Source organism: Girardinichthys multiradiatus, chromosome 3 (genome assembly GCF_021462225.1).
Source record: "Girardinichthys multiradiatus isolate DD_20200921_A chromosome 3, DD_fGirMul_XY1, whole genome shotgun sequence".
NCBI lineage: Eukaryota > Metazoa > Chordata > Actinopteri > Cyprinodontiformes > Goodeidae > Girardinichthys > Girardinichthys multiradiatus.
In genome coordinates, this window is record NC_061796.1 from 45,498,802 (window position 1) to 45,513,927 (window position 15,126).

The following is a 15,126-nucleotide window of genomic DNA, read 5'->3' on the forward strand; positions in this document are numbered from 1 at the left end:
GACCTCATGATATGTTTATTGGAGACATTTCAGCCCTCACATTAACTCTTGCAGAATGGGGTGCATAACTTTCACAATTCATTTGTTCGTTGTATATTCAGAATAAGTGCCAGACCACAAGTTTGTTTCATCAAGCGATTTAGCGTCCAATAAACGAGCTCAGAGCTGTTTACCTTTTAACCTTAGGTAATAATGATCTGAAAGCTGTTGTCAGTTCTGTTTCTGGTGATGGCGAACCATTGATAGCTCATATTCACATTCATACACCATGGTACATATTTACATCAGCATTCATTTGAAAAGGAGGTAGGCAGAAGTGAAAACCTATTTGACTCTACCCTTTTCCTTTCATATGTAACTTATTTTACACATTATTCTTTATTCAACAAAAACTAATTAAAAAAAAACAATCAAAACAGGACAAAACGTTTCCTTTTGTAAGACAAGATGTAAGATGTCCAAATACATTATCTGTTAAAAAAAATCAATAAATGATGTTTGTCCAAATTACACGATTCATTTTAAAAAATGAAAACAAAAGACTCATTTGTATTTAGAAACATTTCCTTTAGCGTCCCAGTTTAAACTGCTTCTCTCTATCCTTACATGCATTTAGAAAATGTACATTAGATTTTTTGGAGCTGGCTTATGTTTTTACTTTGTTTTAATTCTTCTGTTTCATAATTTATCTCCAGCTGTTGATATTTTCATACTTTTTAAAGTCCTTCTACAACAATGGATTTTTTCATTCAGTTTCCATCTTTAATTATATCTTCCATCCCTCTCCGCAAACAATTTCATTATTTAATAAATTATTTATTGAATATTATTAGGGCCGAGCAGTAAGGCTGCAAGGGCCTATTGTAATCGTAGGATTTCTTGTTCTTTTTTCCGTTGCGTCTTCGCGGGGCAATTTGGGGACTTTGCCATGCACCAAAACGCGTAAGACTTTACCCAAAATTCTCCCCCACGTGAAATTATTGTTCCTTAATGTCGTCGTCAGTGGGCGTGGCCAAACCTCTTAGCCACGCCCCAAAACATGAGATACACCGAACCGTAAATTGTAGAGATTTGAAATTTGGCACACTGCTAGAGCTCAAACCGAGAAAAAAAGTATCTTGGGGTATGCCCCAAAATGCACAGGAAGTCGGCCATTTTGGGTCAAAGGCCAATTTTTGGCCATTTTTCACTTTCACTCACCTCGAACTTCAACGAACCCCTCCTAGGGATTTTAAGCTATCAGCTTCATATTTGGTCAATATGCAGTTAAGGCATTGGGGATTAAAATTTAACAAAATCGTGAGTTTAGGGGGCATTTTTAATATCATAAATCTCTCTCTCTGCCAATGTTCTCAGAATCATGAAGCTTTCCTTCCTTTCAACATAACCTAACATGTCCATTTCTGTTTCACTAACCTTTTATTGCCCAGTTTTGGTCCTACATTCACACACAATGTATTAAATCCATTAACTACTTCATTCATATCTTCAACACGGTTTTCATTGTCTAGAAAATATTGGGGATAGTCATTATTCAACTTTCTGTTTTTGAGTAAACTGTTTAATATGTTCCAAGTACTTCTTGTGTAATTTTTACGGTATTCAATTCTCATTATATTTGTCAGCTTATTTTTATACGTTTCATATTTCTTTTTTGTGGTTCTCTTTTTGGTGAATTCATAGTATAGTGGTTTTGTAGTCCTTTAGTCATCCAGTCTTCCTGTTGAATTTTGTTTCCTGTATCAAACAGTCTATCCTCAATAATGTCTCATATTCTTTATTACCACAATTTTCTTATTTATATTCTTTATTCACACAATTTTCTTCTTTAAAATCCAGATTTGCTGTGATAGAGGGGCAAAGACATAATATACAAGATATTAATATATTCATCTTTAATATTGATTTGCTAAATCCAAATCACTATAAATATCTCCAAAAATGAATACTTTCTGGCTCAAGGAACAAGCTCCCCAAACTTTTCTTAAAGGTTTCAATCTTCTGGTGGATCTGAATGTTCTGTTAATACAGCTAATGATTATATTTATCGTTCTTTCCATATTTATTTCAGCTGTTAAGCATTCCTTCACCTTATCATTAATAGTCGTTACCCTGTTTGCTTTTTTTGTAGTTAAATTTTTTTATCAAGTTTCTTTGGGCCCAAAATTGTTTCAAAAGTTTTTGTGGTTTGTCAGATTTGCAACTAAGTGCAGCTGCATAGTTGCCTACCCTGCATTGTTTAAAATTTAATGTTATTATAAGGATTTAAATATTAACTCGTGTGCATTTCTACAGGATTATTTACAGGTGTGTACTTCAATACAGCTGGGTATGCATAAAGTTAGATGGTTTATTGGTCTTATTGTGGTGCTCATTGCTTTATTTACAGGCTGGTAATATGAACATTTCCGGTACTTTGCACTGAATTTGAACATTTGGGTCATCCTTAGCACTCCTGTTACAGGTCCCACCAGTCACATTGCTTTCCCATGTTTTCTTACGTCCTTAATCTCATTACTCATATGGTTTTGTAATTCAGAGAGGGCGTGTTGCATTAGCTGAGATCACAGCAAAGGTTTATGTGATTGGACTAAAATAGAACTGACACATTTGTGTGGTCGTTTATCAAGGCCAAGCCATTACAGGCAGACGTTCCTCCTCATACCTCAGCTTCATTTGGTCAGATCTGACCTCAAAGTATGCGAAAGGAAAATGGGGTCAGGTCATGATGAAGTGGGAAAACTCCTCCTGTAATTCCAGCTCATTTTACCTTCTGTTGTAAAGGAAAGCTCATATTCTCAGACGAATGAAAGCCTGTTGGGACAAACAATAAAGGGGGCGAATCATCCGCTGCTGACAGTTCATGACGGTGTGGAAATGAAGCTGTGTTTATAAGGCAACTGGAAGACCAGGTTATGTGCAAGAATAACTCTGTGCTCTCAGTGTTAGTAAAACTCTGACAGGATGGAACATGTCACTTCTTAATTATTTCCCAGGAGTTTAATCCAGGTGCTAAATCTCCCATCTGCTGACCTGAAACTTTTCACGTCTGCATCATCAATGATTACAGTAACAGAAATCCCAGGATTTATCAAGCTTTTTTCTGGAGAGAAAGTATATATTGTATATTTGAGTTGCTTATATGCTGTGTTCGTGTTCCCCACAGGGAATGCTGTTCCAGACAGGCTTTACTTTGGTCCCATAAATCATTAGACCCAGTTTGTTGACAGAACCACATTTTTTTTTTAAAGATTCTATTGATGTATAGTGCTTTAGATTATAAGTAACCTACACAACAAATGATTATAGATGAGTTAATAGAAAACAGCTTTTTGCATTCGGTTGACTCAAGGTCTAGTTTTATTAGGCGCAGGACTGTTGATAAATAGTTTTTATTATTTACATGAATGTGTTGCAATTTTAATTGTAAATATTCTTTTCTAGATCTTCTGGATGTAATGAAACAATGACTTGAGTTCTGGTAGAAAAACAGGCTGTCACCAATCAAGCATTGGCCAGTTTCCAACAGACAGGAGAGAGGCATGGCACATTGTTTGCTTGGGTAACCACAAGTTATGTTGTTTGTGTGGTGGAGTGTGAAAAAGAAATGAAAGGATTTAGACAGTCACCTGGTAGCCTCACTTGTTTCTAAAACACACACATATGTTCTTGTAAGGCAGCTTGACCGACTTCAGGACAGATCCTGTCAAAAATCTCGGTTTTGGTTGTTTTTCTTGGTCTTGTCAAATTAAAGCTGCAGTAGGGAGTTCTGAGAAAACCTGGACTTGGCCTGAAAGCTTTAACAAGCACACCTTACAGGTCCGTCCCCCCTCCACTCTCTGCTGTGCTACAGCCCTCCCTCCACAGCGGAGCCTACCGAAGACATGCATCTTGCTTTTCGCCATCGGTCGTCTTCTGTTTACCTGTCTTTGTTTTCTGAGCAGATGCCACTCAAGAAATCAGCGGTTTTCGTGTAACGTTAGGTTGTTTCTTCGCTGTTAACACAGCTGCAGCACGCCTGTAATCTTTAGCTTGAACAACAGTATGTGTGGGTGTTGGAGGGGTGTGAGCAGCACGTACATGAGCGTGATTGACACTGCTAAAACATTCCTCCTGGTCTGATTGGTTGGTTCTGACCGGGAGCGGTGTATTTCTGCAAATGGCAGTAGAACCACTGGGATGAGCTTGATATTTGTTACAGATAATCTGTCAGTACATAGTGACAGTTTTAACAAAGTTACCTTCTGCAGTTTTAGGGAGTGGCACCATAACTGTAATGTAATATAAATGTTTTGAGCTAACTGTTTGGTTTTGGAAGCCATAATTTTGCCAGTATGTGTCCCAAACTAGACCTTATCCAGATTTAGACCTTTCATTGACAGGTTAGATGTTAATAATTTATCTTATTTTAGTTTTAATGTGTTCAGGTTAAGTTAGTTTTACATATCTGACAAACTTTAGGTTTTCATGTAATGGAGAATATAAAGCTCTAACTTTGAGTAAGTACTATACGAGGTCTAATGTGGATGGATGTAAGATCTGATATATTTTAATACTATCACTTAGTCTTAAATAAGATCCATAAATATTTTTTTTACTCAGTTTGTTATTTTTTGTTCAGGCAATGTCATGAGACCAGGAATTTGTCTTTTTAAATGAATCAAACTAGCAATCCTGTTTGTGGTTAGAATGCATTTAATTAAATAAGTGCTAAATAAAAAATAAAACTTCAAACCCAATGGACACAGTGGTGGTGCATCTGTAGTAAAAAGCAGTGGGAGGTTTGGTGCAATGATATTAAACATAAAGCAAATCAGACCAGCTGATCTTTCTGTTCAACTCAAGCTCGCACTAACCAAGACAGCCCAGAAGCTACAGCTCACCCTCAAATTCCAGCTCACAGTTTGTCTAAAAATATTCTCTGAATGTCAGAACTTCTCTAGTTTAGTATCTTTTTTTCTGCTCTCCTTCTGTTGTGGGATGTTGGGGCCATATAAACCAGTTTTTTCATCTGAAGCATTGCAACATAATGTTGCATGCTGAGGTCCAGCAGTGAATTGACCCTCCCATCTCACCAACGGCTGAAGCAGTGGACTGGTGACCTCCCCGTCTCCCTCTGAGATCCAGCCCGTTCTCCCAAGCCATCAGCTCAGCACCCACGTGTTTTCAGCAGCTCCTGTTATGTAAGCTATCCTGCCAGACAAAAGCTCAGCTATCGCAGATACAAATCACTGACTGGCCCTAGCTGGCAGCAGAGCTCTTAATGCAATCCAACATACTGATGTTTCTGCTTAGAATGTCTTTTTACTAGCTGAAATGATCAACTATACACATATATTCAACCCCAAACCCCATTGCTTTTGACTATCCCATCATTATTAGCTTCAGTTTTAGTTCTTCAGATGCCCGCTGAGACATAATAACAGATTGTTGGAGCAAAGCTCCGTCCCTTTTGATTTTAAAGATAAAATCATGTGACCACAAATGTTCAACTTGTTCCTTATTTGTGTTCCCAGATAATTTTGCTACAGTGTTTGCCCTCCGTCTGACCTGATCCATCAATGATTCCCGTTTCAATCATTCCTGTATCCCGTCTCATCCAAATTCATTCTCGATTCCCGTCCAAAATACCGCCACGATTTCTGACGTCCAAATTCAACCATGACTATCAATAAGAACATCCATGATTCCCTTTCTATGCTGTCCATATCCATGATTTCATCATGTCCCGTCCACATCCATCCATGATGGAAGCAGTCCAGGAGGAAAACCATATAACCCTTTCCCCAGTAACAATCTCCCAGCCTGGAATACCACCAAATGGATTCGGGAACCACCTCACATTACTGCTGCCATTGTAGAGGTCCAGTTGCTCCACTCTGTGCCAAGATACCCGTTGTCACTGGAGGCAGCTGTAGACCTGCCTCTCCATGAAGGGAATCTCAATGTGTGGACATGAACAATGACAAAGATGAGGTTAACGGACTCAAATCGACTGTCAGTACATAAAGTCCAGTTTGAAACTGTCATGTAAGTCAGGTTTGAATTGTGTTACTTATGGGTTTATGTCTATTATTTTTCTCTCCTATTAAAGGTTCATCTAACTTTCAAATATCTACTCGCATCTTATCAGACTAATACAGAAAAATGATTCATGTTTATAGAAGAATGTAATTCCACAAGCCTCATTGGGCAATGTGCAATTTATACTGACCTTTTTATTTGAAGATAAACGTTTATTAAGTGTGTGTGAAGGTGGGCCAAATGACATGACCTCAGCTGTTGGTCCACAACCAGACTGACTCCAGGACATTCTGTCCACAGACCTTTGGCTTTATCACCCTGAATATTTTTCTTTCCTGCCTCTCACTGATCACTACACTCAGCAGGGGATTCAATGTGATGGCAGCTAAAATCTTTAGGTCTGGAAGCTTGGATCTTGTTGTTCCTTTACTCCAGGTCTTCTTTAATATTTACCAAATCATCCAACCACAGAGAGGTACTCTTCATCGATTATCATTGTTTTGACCTTACATCTCCTCTAACCTCAAACACAAACGCTTGCGTCTGAAGTCAGAACTCTAACCGGGGCATAGGGATGTAGCGGTGCAGTATGTACTTAGTTCTTTGTATTTTACAGCGTTTGTCGTTGTTTAAAGCTGAAATTCAAATATAGATTGAATGATTAATTGCTCAGCTCTAATGTCGGGGCAGACTTTTAACCCATGCTGATTTTTAAGCACTTGCCCTCACACCATGCTACATCCCTACCTGATGCAACTTAACATCTAGGGCTGAACAAAAGCAGAGGAACATGGGAGAACGCTGTTGACTGTCTCTGTGATGATCTGTCTTCTAAAAACTTGACAAATTGTGAACGTACAGTGTTAATGCCTAAACCTTTTTATTTCTGCAAAGGTAAGCATGACTTAATGTGTTATCTGAATGCATGCTACATATATAATTACTCGATGTCAGAGATGCACCTTATAGCTTTTTTGGTTGATGCAGACTTCTTGAAAGGGACATGGCTAACCTCTGGCATAGTTTGCACTACAGGAACCCCTGAATTATTCTCTGTCCCTTTGACTTTTGTGAAGTGGTGCCCTTGATCATCATTACACAGTGTTATCTCCATTTGTGTGGCAGTCTGAATAAGATCAAAGTTTCTTTCCTTACACCGAAGTGTACTTAGTTAACATCAAAGAACTTTACAGACTGTGGGAATGTCGGGGCCCGGCTCGTGACTGATTTTTGCAGGGAAAGCTGCAGAAACCCAGTGCCGGCTCAGAAAGCCACTCCCTGTGTGGCTTTCAGTAAAGATAAAGAAAGTGAGGGAGGATGAGAGGCAAGAAGAATAGTGGAGAAGAGTAAACCCGTGAGTCATCAGCGCAGTGAAAGAGTTCACTGAGTCATAGCTGATCCAGAAGCACTGGGAGGTGTATGAGCTGTGGGACTGATGGAAAGAGATGACTGGAGATGGGGCTGGAAAAAGTGTCAGGATTGGATCCAGCAGCTTCTGAACTGGTCCAGTAATGACCTAGGCATAAAATAGGAATAATAGCCTGCAGTAATTCTTAAACGTTTACAGTCTGTTTGTTGCTGAAAATGGTTGAAAGTGGATAGTTATTTCGCAAACTACTCAATCAAATACGCCCTTAAGCTTATAATATGATGTAAAAACGGTTTGTAATAAGCTGTTATGATTTCTGTTTGCTGTTTTTTCTCTGTAAATTAAAATAGCTCAGATTTTTGTTTAATCTAGTTACAATCCAGCTTTCTTTCTTATCTGAACTGAGTGGTAGAGCTTCTCTTTGTACAGAATATTATTTCTGCCCTGACTGAACATCCGTTGATTCAGGGCTGCCTTCTGACTCATCCCTTCTGTCCGGCTGCTGCATCGATTGCCCTCTACATCCCTTGTGTCAACAGCCCACTGATGCTGACTCTCTTATTCTTTCGGTCTTGATAATGTCTCTACATTGATTTCAGTGGCCAACTGATGCAACGCCACAGTCCCTTCTGAGCCACCAATGAAATCTGAGTGGAGCTATGTAATCGATTTGAAAGCAGCCAAAGCATCGACAGCCACAATTATTCTTTACGTATAGAATATTATATACATAATTGAGTTGTTGAGATGAAAAAGATGTCAAATCGCCTGCACAAAATAAATTTTTAAAACATGTTGAGATCAGTAAATATAAAATATGATTTATGTGGTTTACTCCTAAGTGGGATTGGAATAGGCCTTCTATAATCTCAGGGTGTAAAATGTCATGTCTAGAGATGCGCTGATCAGTCTTCAACTTTCATAGCTTAAAAAAATAAGTTTATTAAAACACTTTAGTTGATTTTAATTTGATGTGTTGATCACCAATCAGAACACATCCAGAAAAAACTGGCTGATTCTGATCCCTTTGCTGTTTGTTTGGTGGAGCCTGCCATAAAACCCAGTAACTGACTGACATTTAAAGTCATTTTTTCTTTTTGCTTAGATTTGTCCCTTTTTGCTGTGATCAGTTTAACTTTTTATTAGAATTCGTGTATTTATTTTCCTAAAGTTGTGCTTTTTTTTTTTTTGGATAATATTATTGTAGTGGCAGGGCTTCGGGGTGGATGAGATCCGCCGTGAGTACCTCAAGTCTCTGGATGTTGTAGGGCTGTCATGGTTGACACGCCTCTTCAACATTGCACGGCGGTCGGGGACAGTGCCTCTGGACTGGCAGACTGGGATGGTGGTCCCCCTTCATAAGAAGGGTGACCGGAGGGTGTGTTCCAACTACAGGGGATCACACTCCTCAGCCTCCCTGGTAAGGCCTACGCCAGGGTATTGGAGAGGAGAGTCCGGCCGATAGTCGAACCTCGACTTCAGGAGGAGCAGTGTGGTTATCGTTCCGGCCGTGGAACACTGGACCAGCTCTATACCCTCTACAGGGTACTCGAGGGTTCATGGGAGTTTGACCAACTGGTCCACATGTGTTTTGTGGACTTGGAGAAGGCATTCGACTGTGTCCCTCGTGATGCCCTGTGGGAGGTGCTCCAGGAGTATGGAATCGGGGCCCTTTATTAGGGGCCATCCGGTCTCTGTACGAGCGGAGCAGGAGTTTGGTCCACATTGCCGGCACTAAGTCGAACCTGTTCCCGGTGCATGTTGGACTCCGGCAGGGTTGCCCTTTGTCACCGGTCCTGTTCATAACTTTTATGGACAGGATTTCTAGGTGCAGCCAAGGGCTGGAGGGGGTCTGGTTTGGGGACCAGAGGATTTCATCTCTTCTTTTTGCAGATGACGTTGTCCTGCTGGACCCCTCTAGCCAAGACCTACAGCATGCGCTGGGGCGGTTTGCAGCCGAGTGTGAAGCGGCTGGGATGAAGATCAGCTCCTCCAAGTCCGAGGCCGTGGTTCTCGACCGGGAAAGGGTGGCTTGTCCTCTTCAGGTTGGAGGGGAGTTCGTGCCTCAAGTGGAGGAGTTTAAGTATCTCAGGGTCTTGTTCTAGAGTGAGGGAAGAATGGAGCGGGAGATCGACAGACTGATCGGTGCGGCTGCCACAGTAATGGGGGCGCTGTGCCGGTCCGTTGTGGTGAAAAAAAAGTTGAGCCGAAAAGCGAAGCTCTCGATTTACCGCTCGGTCTATGTTCCTACCCTCACCTATGGCCATGAACTTTGGGTCATGACCGAAAGAACGAGATCCCGGATACAAGCGGCTGAAATGAACTTCCTCCGTAGGGTGGCTGGGCACTCCCTTAGAGATAGGGTGAGGAGCTCGGCCATCCGGGAGGGGCTCGGAGTAGAGCCGCTGTTCCTCCACATTGAGAGGAGCCAGTTGAGGTGGCTCGGGCATCTATACCGGATGTCTCCCGGACGCCTTCCTCGGGAGGTGTTCCAGGCACATCCCACCAGGAGGAGGCCCAGGTCACGCTGGAGGGACTATGTCTCTCGGCCGGCCTGGGAACGCCTTGGGCACCCCCCGGAGGAGCTGGAGGAGGTGTCTGGGGAGACGGACGTCTGGGTGTCTCTGCTGAGTCTGCTGCTCCCGCGACCCGGTCCCGCATAAGCGGAAGACAACAAGTACGAGTATTATTTTCATGGCAGACTTGCACATTTAGTGTTAAAAAAATGAAAATGAAATACTTCATAAACTGTAAGAGGACGATGATTAGTACAGGAGATCTCATGTGGGATTTTGTAAGTTTTTAATGCAACTTAACAATTGCATGTTGTGTATCAGATGAGACAGCACAATGAGCTCTAAAAAACAGAGGAGCTCGGTGTTTCTTGCAGCATGTGAAGACTGGAGGACAAGGCTCTTTCTTAGGTACGACTGTTTTAAATGCCAAAATGAATCAGGAATATCAAAGTGTGCATTCGTGTAAGGAGAGAAAACATTGTGACGAAGCAGTCTGCACACGCTTGCGTTCAGAGTTTACCCTGTCAGAAGATCTAGTATTTAACTGACTGACTGAAGGCTACAGCTTTCTGGCACACTTTTTCTTAGCATTTACATCTTTGCCTGCAGTTTCCTGTCTGGATAATGTTATGGCTACCGGGCACTGTGTTAAAGTTTTTAAGCTGTGACATTAAAAGCAGCATAGACGAAGGTCTCTATGTCCACCCTAAGACATCTCTAATCTCTAACAAAGAGGCGTAGTGTTGTCATTTAACAAGCCAGGAGTCTACACAGCCTGGTTTAACCTTTTTTGTTTTTTTCAGGTGTGGCTGGTACAGTAGCTCACCAGAGGACTGCTCCACCTCCTCCCTTGCTGTCCTGTCCCGGAGTGCAGAGTCCGGGTTTGTGTTTTCCTTCCCTTTTGTTTTTTTTATGTTTGGAAGCAACCACTCAACTTGTGAATTCATGATCACATGACCGTGGACATGGACGCAGTCCTGTCCGACTTTGTCCGTTCTACTGGAGCTGAACCGGGATTGGCCAGAGATCTTTTAGAAGGTGAGATATATCTTTACACCATCCAAAGTAGCCCTAAAATGTCTCCAACTGTGATTCTCTCACTCCCTTCCTCCCACCCTTCTTAAAACTGAACATAGGTGAGATGTCCTCATGTAGACGAGGAGTTCTATCACTGGAGATGTCCAGTTTCAGCCACTGTTTGTGTCTTACTATTAACTGGTAAAAACTGAGGGAAGCAAGGTATGGCTAAAGTTAAGAGGACTTGTGTTGCCTAGCAGCAGTGCAAGCTGCCAGTAGATACAGGTCCTTCTCAAAATATTAGCATATTGTGATAAAGTTCATTATTTTCCATAATGTCATGATGGAAATTTAACATTCATATATTTTAGATTAATTGCACACTAACTGAAATATTTCAGGTCTTTTATTGTCTTAATACGGATGATTTTGGCATACAGCTCATGAAAACCCAAAATTCCTATCTCACAAAATTAGCATATCATTAAAAGGGTCTCTAAACGAGCTATGAACCTAATCATCTGAATCAACGAGTTAACTCTAAACACCTGCAAAAGATTCCTGAGGCCTTTAAAACTCCCAGCCTGGTTCATCACTCAAAACCCCAATCATGGGTAAGACTGCCGACCTGACTGCTGTCCAGAAGGCCACTATTGACACTCTCAAGCAAGAGGGTAAGACACAGAAAGACATTTCTGAACGAATAGGCAGTTCCCAGAGTGCTGTATCAAGGCACCTCAGTGGGAAGTCTGTGGGAAGGAAAAAGTGTGGCAGAAAACGCTGCACAACGAGAAGAGGTGACCGGACCCTGAGGAAGATTGTGGAGAAGGGCCGATTCCAGACCTTGGGGGACCTGCGGAAGCAGTGGACTGAGTCTGGAGTAGAAACATCCAGAGCCACCGTGCACAGGCGTGTGCAGGAAATGGGCTACAGGTGCCGCATTCCCCAGGTCAAGCCACTTTTGAACCAGAAACAGCGGCAGAAGCGCCTGACCTGGGCTACAGAGAAGCAGCACTGGACTGTTGCTCAGTGGTCCAAAGTACTTTTTTCAGATGAAAGCAAATTCTGCATTTCATTCAGAAATCAAGGTGCCAGAGTCTGGAGGAAGACTGGGGAGAAGGAAATGCCAAAATGCCAGAAGTCCAGTGTCAAGTACCCACAGTCAGTGATGGTCTGGGGTGCCGTGTCAGCTGCTGGTGTTGGTCCACTGTGTTTTATCAAGGGCAGGGTCAATGCAGCTAGCTATCAGGAGATTTTGGAGCACTTCATGCTTCCATCTGCTGAAAAGCTTTATGGAGATGAAGATTTCATTTTTCAGCATGACCTGGCACCTGCTCACAGTGCCAAAACCACTGGTAAATGGTTTACTGACCATGGTATCACTGTGCTCAATTGGCCTGCCAACTCTCCTGACCTGAACCCCATAGAGAATCTGTGGGATATTGTGAAGAGAACGTTGAGAGACTCAAGACCCAACACTCTGGATGAGCTAAAGGCCGCTATCGAAGCATCCTGGGCCTCCATAAGACCTCAGCAGTGCCACAGGCTGATTGCCTCCATGCCACGCCGCATTGAAGCAGTCATTTCTGCAAAAGGATTCCCGACCAAGTATTGAGTGCATAACTGTACATGATTATTTGAAGGTTGACTTTTTTGTATTAAAAACACTTTTCTTTTATTGGTCGGATGAAATATGCTAATTTTGTGAGATATGAATTTTGGGTTTTCATGAGCTGTATGCCAAAATCATCCGTATTAAGACAATAAAATACCTGAAATATTTCAGTTAGTGTGCAATGAATCTAAAATATATTAATGTTAAATTTTCATCATGACATTATAGAAAATAATGAACTTTATCACAATATGCTAATATTTTGAGAAGGACCTGTATATGGTCTGAAAATGTGATGCAGCTGCAGTAGCTAATGCTGACATTTACCCAAGTGACGGAATGTGCCACTGGCCTTTGCATAAGATATGACAGCCCATCCTGCAATAACTTGTGGTAAATAATTAAACTCATTAACAATGCGTCATTTGCTGGCCATATAAAACAGGTGTCCTGTTGTCCAGTTGACTCAGACAAATGTTTTTGTCACTCTTCGCCTGTCTCTGTAGGTAAGAACTGGGATTTCACGGCGGCGCTCAGTGACTTTGAGCAGCTGCGACAGGTGCACGCCGGCAACCTCACGTACTCGTTCCCAGAAGAGCGGGTGTATCAGCCGTCTGAGAAGGAGATGGCCCGGGTAGGGCGTCCAGTTCTCCACCGACAAGACGAGGTGGTGCAAGGTGAGGCCCTTACTCAGCACAATCACTTAATGTTGCTTGGAAATGTAAAAAGTACTTTATGTTTGTCAGCTAGCGTTGGAATAATTGATCCTTTCATGAGTTGAAGCCAGTTTATGTTATGTTTGAAAAAGGTGCTGATTAGGTGTCGTGTTCTGTTCTGCCAGTCAAAGGTTGAAAGGTGTGGTTCATCTCCATCTGTGTAGTTTTATCTCAAAATTCAGTAAAGAAGTTAAAGATTGTTTTGTGGACCTGCTTTAAAAGTATGTCTATTTGAACAGAAGTGTGATAACATTTAGTTTGCCAACAATTGAAATAAATAAAATGCTCATTAACTGCATTATTCTAAAGTAAATACACATTTATTATAGTTTAATAGTTAGTCAGATGTTTAAATGAACAACTGAATAAGGAACAAAGGACAAAGTCTGATCATTGAGACATTTTACAGTCTCTGGTATTCATTTTGACTTCATTTGGTCACTTCCTCCTGATGAACATGTGTGTTAACATGTCGGAGAGGGAGCTGGACTTTTTAACCAGGACCATTCTTAAGACTGGCTCAGTTAGACATTTTTAATTTCAAATAAAGTCATTCTTTTTTGGGAGTGTGCACCTGGAGAATGGTAGACTTACAGTTTATCTGTAAAATCATGTAAGTCCAATAAAAAATCAGTTTTAACAGAAATGTAGGCCTTCTGAAAGTATGACCATGTACAGTACAGAACAGTACTGCATCAATGCAGCATGACATGGAGGTGATCAGCCTGTGGTTCCGCTAAGATGTTCAGGACGTCCAGGTTGCTTTAATAGCTGCCTTCAGCTCGTCTGCACCTCTGGTGTCTCGTATCTTCCTCTCAACAGAATCCCAGAGCTTCTCTGTAGCCTTATAGTCTCACCGGTTTGCTGTCCAGTCGAGCACAGCAATATTACGGTCATTAAAGCAGGCATTGGTACTTCTGGGGGAGTGGGCAGATGTCAAGTCCTGCTGGACATCAGCATCTCCTGGTAGACAGCTGCACTAACTGTGGACTTGGTGAAACACAGTGGACCAACACCAGCAGATGGCATGGCTCATGCCCTGGTAGCTCCTGAAGCTGTCTCCGAGTTTCCAACCACAATCTGTTCCCTTTGAAGCTCCCTAAACTCTTTAGCAGTCACCGCTGTTGCTTGTGCATCTATTCTACCAAACTTTTTCCTTCCCCTCAACTATTCATCATATAGTTTTCATTATAAAACCTGAATGATATAACCCCCTCAAAGTATGTACTCATTACAATCTTGTTATATACTGCATTATTAAAAATAATGCACTAAGCTTTATACTTAATTAGTTAGCAGCTGAGTTCATTGAGCTCGCCTAAATAAAAATATCTGGTCGCTGTTTGTTTCCTAGTAGTTTCTAGAAGGTTTCTTCCCTGCAAACATTTTCTCTTTGCTTTATCTGCCGCTGTGTTTCAGCGGCCTCAGAGAAGCGTCTGTCGAGGGGTATTTCTCACGCCAGTTCAACTATCGTTTCACTGGCCCGCTCTCACGTCTCCAGCACTGGCGGAAGCAGCAGCGAGCCGCTCCTGGACACACCGTTGTGCACTTTCCAACTGCCGGACCTCACTGTGTACCGGGACGACTTCCGGAGCTTCATCGAGAGGGACCTCATCGAGCAGTCCATGATGGTGGCGTTGGAGAATGCAGGTTAGTCATCTACTCGTGTGTTTTGCTGCACAACAGTTGCACGAAATTAGCGACTCTAAAAACCATTCAAATAAAGAAAGCATTTAATTTGATTAAAGTGTTTAGGAACTTGTAATTAATAATCTTTGTTTCCCGGGGTAAAAGAGTACGTAACACTTTCAACCCCTGTCCACTAGGCTGTACTCGGACACACATTTATCCTACCTCTACACACAGCGA

At 41.8% G+C, this 15,126-nt stretch overlaps 1 protein-coding gene across 6 annotated transcripts in view; it reads left to right on the forward strand.

The window, feature by feature from the left end:
• The window catches only part of otud7b (OTU deubiquitinase 7B), a 42,476-nt gene that overhangs the window by 11,279 nt on the left and 16,071 nt on the right, over nt 1-15,126 (forward strand). For 5 of the 6 annotated variants that reach the window (XM_047361195.1, XM_047361194.1, XM_047361193.1 and 2 more), the window contains 3 exons: nt 10,713-10,947; nt 13,048-13,218; nt 14,677-14,907. In XM_047361195.1, the coding sequence (XP_047217151.1) occupies nt 10,863-10,947; nt 13,048-13,218; nt 14,677-14,907 (487 nt within the window). In that variant the 5' untranslated portion in view covers nt 10,713-10,862. Of the gene's footprint in view, nt 1-10,712; nt 10,948-12,796; nt 12,935-13,047; nt 13,219-14,676; nt 14,908-15,126 lie in introns of those variants that run through there. The other variant, XM_047361197.1, reaches the window with a different exon arrangement.